The 2,865-nt window shown below is 55.1% G+C and overlaps 1 protein-coding gene across 1 annotated transcript; it reads right to left on the bottom strand.

Moving 5' to 3' along the window:
• Positions 1-292: 292 nt before the first annotated feature.
• On the bottom strand, positions 293-2,559 carry GUITHDRAFT_146120 (hypothetical protein; the record flags this gene model as incomplete). Its single annotated transcript, XM_005822897.1, has 8 exons — positions 293-340; positions 396-459; positions 559-683; positions 782-876; positions 922-1,021; positions 1,362-1,472; positions 1,546-2,445; positions 2,491-2,559. The coding sequence occupies 8 exons, from the start codon at positions 2,557-2,559 to the stop codon at positions 293-295; spliced, it is 1,512 nt and encodes a 503-aa protein (XP_005822954.1).
• Positions 2,560-2,865: the final 306 nt, after the last annotated feature.

The following is a 2,865-nucleotide window of genomic DNA, read 5'->3' as shown; positions in this document are numbered from 1 at the left end:
GAAAAGTCTTCGTCGAAGGCGAGGAGCCGTGACTGCGACAGGTCCATGGCCACAACCTGAGGTGAGGTGAGGCAGAGAAAGGGGAGGAAGGAAGAAGAGAAGAGAACGAGGGGGGGGATGAGCAGGGAGGAAGGGGGGAGGAAGAAGGAGGGCTGGGGAGGGGAGAGGAGGACACGATGAGAAAGAAAGAATGTAGAGGAGGAAGAGGGAGAGGGGGAGGAGTTAGGACTGTCACTTACCCTTCCCTTCTCATTTCCGATCAATCTCTTGAGAGCAGGCTGCTCCTTCACGTCTACCCAGGCGAAGGTTGTGAGTTGAGAGGACACGCCTGAGTGGAGGTCTGCGACAACGTGAGCTTCTCTTGCCACCCTCCTCCCTCTTGTCTTCATCCTCACCGACTTCCAGGGTCTCTTGACTTGCGTTACGCAGAGTCGGAATGATGTGAGGAGGAAGCGACTGCTGCGAGGAATCATGCAGGTAGACCACACAAGGTTGATGCCCGCGAACCCCTGCCCTCTTGTCAACTCCTACACATCCATCCCTCTCGTCTCCCTCCACCTCCTCGTCCCATCACCTTCTCCCTCCACTATCCCCATCCCCTCGCCCTCACCGTCACCACAGAGATCGCGGTGGTTAAAACTTGTCAGGCGAGGAATTTCAGCATACTGAAAGTGCGAGAAGATCTGCGAGGAGAAATCAAGAGAAAGAAAGAAACGTGAGAATGGGAGAGGAGAGGACGAAGGAGAGGAGAGGAGGAGAATAGAAGGGAGAACAGCAGGACCTGCTGTAGCTTCTCGTAAGTCATCCTCCTTGAGTACACCAGCGGCCTCGAGCCTTCCTCCCTCATCACCACGATCGTCGTCCCGTTCTCTACACCTGCTGATATCTAAGAGCCTCCTCCTCTTACTCCTCCTGTCTCACCGAGTAGTTTACGAAGCTTCTCTGAACCACGAGGAGCGACTTCAGCGAAGTCCATCGAGTGTTGGAAGCGAAAGGCGAAGGAGCGGAAGGCCAACCGCAACTGAGAGAAGCTAGTGAGGACGAAACAGAAGAAGGCGGAGGAGAGGAAGAGAAAAGGAGGAAGAGAAAGGGAGGAAGACAAAAGGAGGAAGACAAAAGGAGGAAGAGAAAGGGAGGAAGACAAAAGGAGGAAGACAAAAGGAGGAAGACAAAAGGAGGAAGAGAAAGGGAGGAAGACAAAAGGAGGAAGACAAAAGGAGGAAGAGAAAGGGAGGAAGACAAAAGGAGGAAGACAAAAGGAGGAAGACAAAAGGAGGAAGACAAAAGGAGGAAGACAAAGGGAGGAAGACAAAAGGAGGAAGAGAAAGGGAGGAAGTGAAAGGGAGAGGTTTGATAGAGACCTTGATCATTCCGACAGGCGCGAAGAGCAGCGCTTTAACTTTGTCGTTCCTGTCCTCTAAGAAACCCCCGGCATTGACATCAGAGATGACGGAGACCGCAGGCTCCAGGGCCTGAGAGCAAGTGAGCATGAGGAGGAGGAGAGGAGGAGGAGGAGGAGGAGAGGAGGAGGAGGAAGACAGGTACCCTTGTGAGGAAGACTGATATGTTGGCAGGCGTGGGGCTCCCGTAGAAGGTGGATCGAACTCCTTTGACATATGCGTAGATCATCGGCACTGAGTAGCAGCTGAACTTCTTCGCCAGGTTTCTCTCCTTCTCCCAGTTGAATCTCCCCACTCGCACGAACGCACTCGCCTCCTTCCCCACCTTCTCCCATGTCTCAGCTAGCTCCCAGCACTCGTCGCTCCAGTCGGCATACGCGAGGAGGAGCCAGGGGGGGCCAGCAGGGTCGAGGAGGGAGGAGGCTGTCTTGTCGGTGATGGTCTCAGTGTCGGAGGGCAGCCCGTGGTAGTCCGGGTTCTCGTTGTTGAGCCACCGGCGCTTCTTCTCGGGGTCAGACAGGATCTTGTACGCATGCGTGATGTGCTGGAAGCGCTCGACGTCTTCCTTGGACTGGTCGGGGTTCTTGTCCGGATGCAACTCGAGCGAGAGCTTGCGGTAGACTCGCTTGATCTCGGCGTCGGAGGCCGAGGAAGAGACTCCCAGCGTCTTGAAGGGATCCTCGCGATCCCGATAGTCGTTGGTGAAGTTGACGCCCTCGGAGAGGATGCGGAAGTAGACGAGGAGGAGGAGACAAGCCCCTCCTGCTAGCAGCCTCGAGTGACGAAGAAGAAATGCGATGAGGTTGGAGCTCGGAGAGCTCCTTCCACTCCTCTTGTCTCCAGAGTTATCCCCCCCCTTCTCCTTCTTCTCCTTCTTCTCCTTCTTCTCCTTGTTCACGTTGTCTACCTCCCCCTTGGGTTTTCGTTGTCGCAGCAAGTCCTGCGACTTCTGCTGCTTGTCCTGTTTGTCCTGCTGCTTGAGATCAGGTGGGCGGGGAATAGGAGTCGGCGCTTCTCGCTCCTCTTGTTTTGCTTTCACAGCAGGCTGAGAGCGTTCTCAGCACAAGAATCGTCGACCAGCTTTAGTTACCTGCAGAATGCGAACAAGGGGAGCATCCTCCTCCTCCTCTTCCTCCTCTCTCCACGATCGCTGTGACATATTTTCTATGTCACCAGCAACATCTGCGGCTTTCAATGGTATTCAGATCCTTGCCGGCTACATCGATTCTCGAGCCTTATCGTCCTTCCACTGCACCACTCCTGCCCCTCACATCCCCTGTCCCCTTCTGTCCTCTTCTCCTCCACTTCTGTTTCTCTTCCCCTGCATTCCCTCGGCCCCTCCCTCTCTCTCGGTTACATCTCCACATCTCTTGTGGCTCAGCGGTTCCCTCCCTCAACCTCTTCCTCCTCCCTTCTCTGGATATCAACTTAAGCCTCAGCCTCTGCCCTCTCGTTCCATGCCCTC

This window comes from Guillardia theta, assembly GCF_000315625.1.
Source record: "Guillardia theta CCMP2712 unplaced genomic scaffold GUITHscaffold_117, whole genome shotgun sequence".
Taxonomy (NCBI): Eukaryota; class Cryptophyceae; order Pyrenomonadales; family Geminigeraceae; genus Guillardia; species Guillardia theta.
This window is presented reverse-complemented; position numbering and strand designations above follow the sequence as displayed.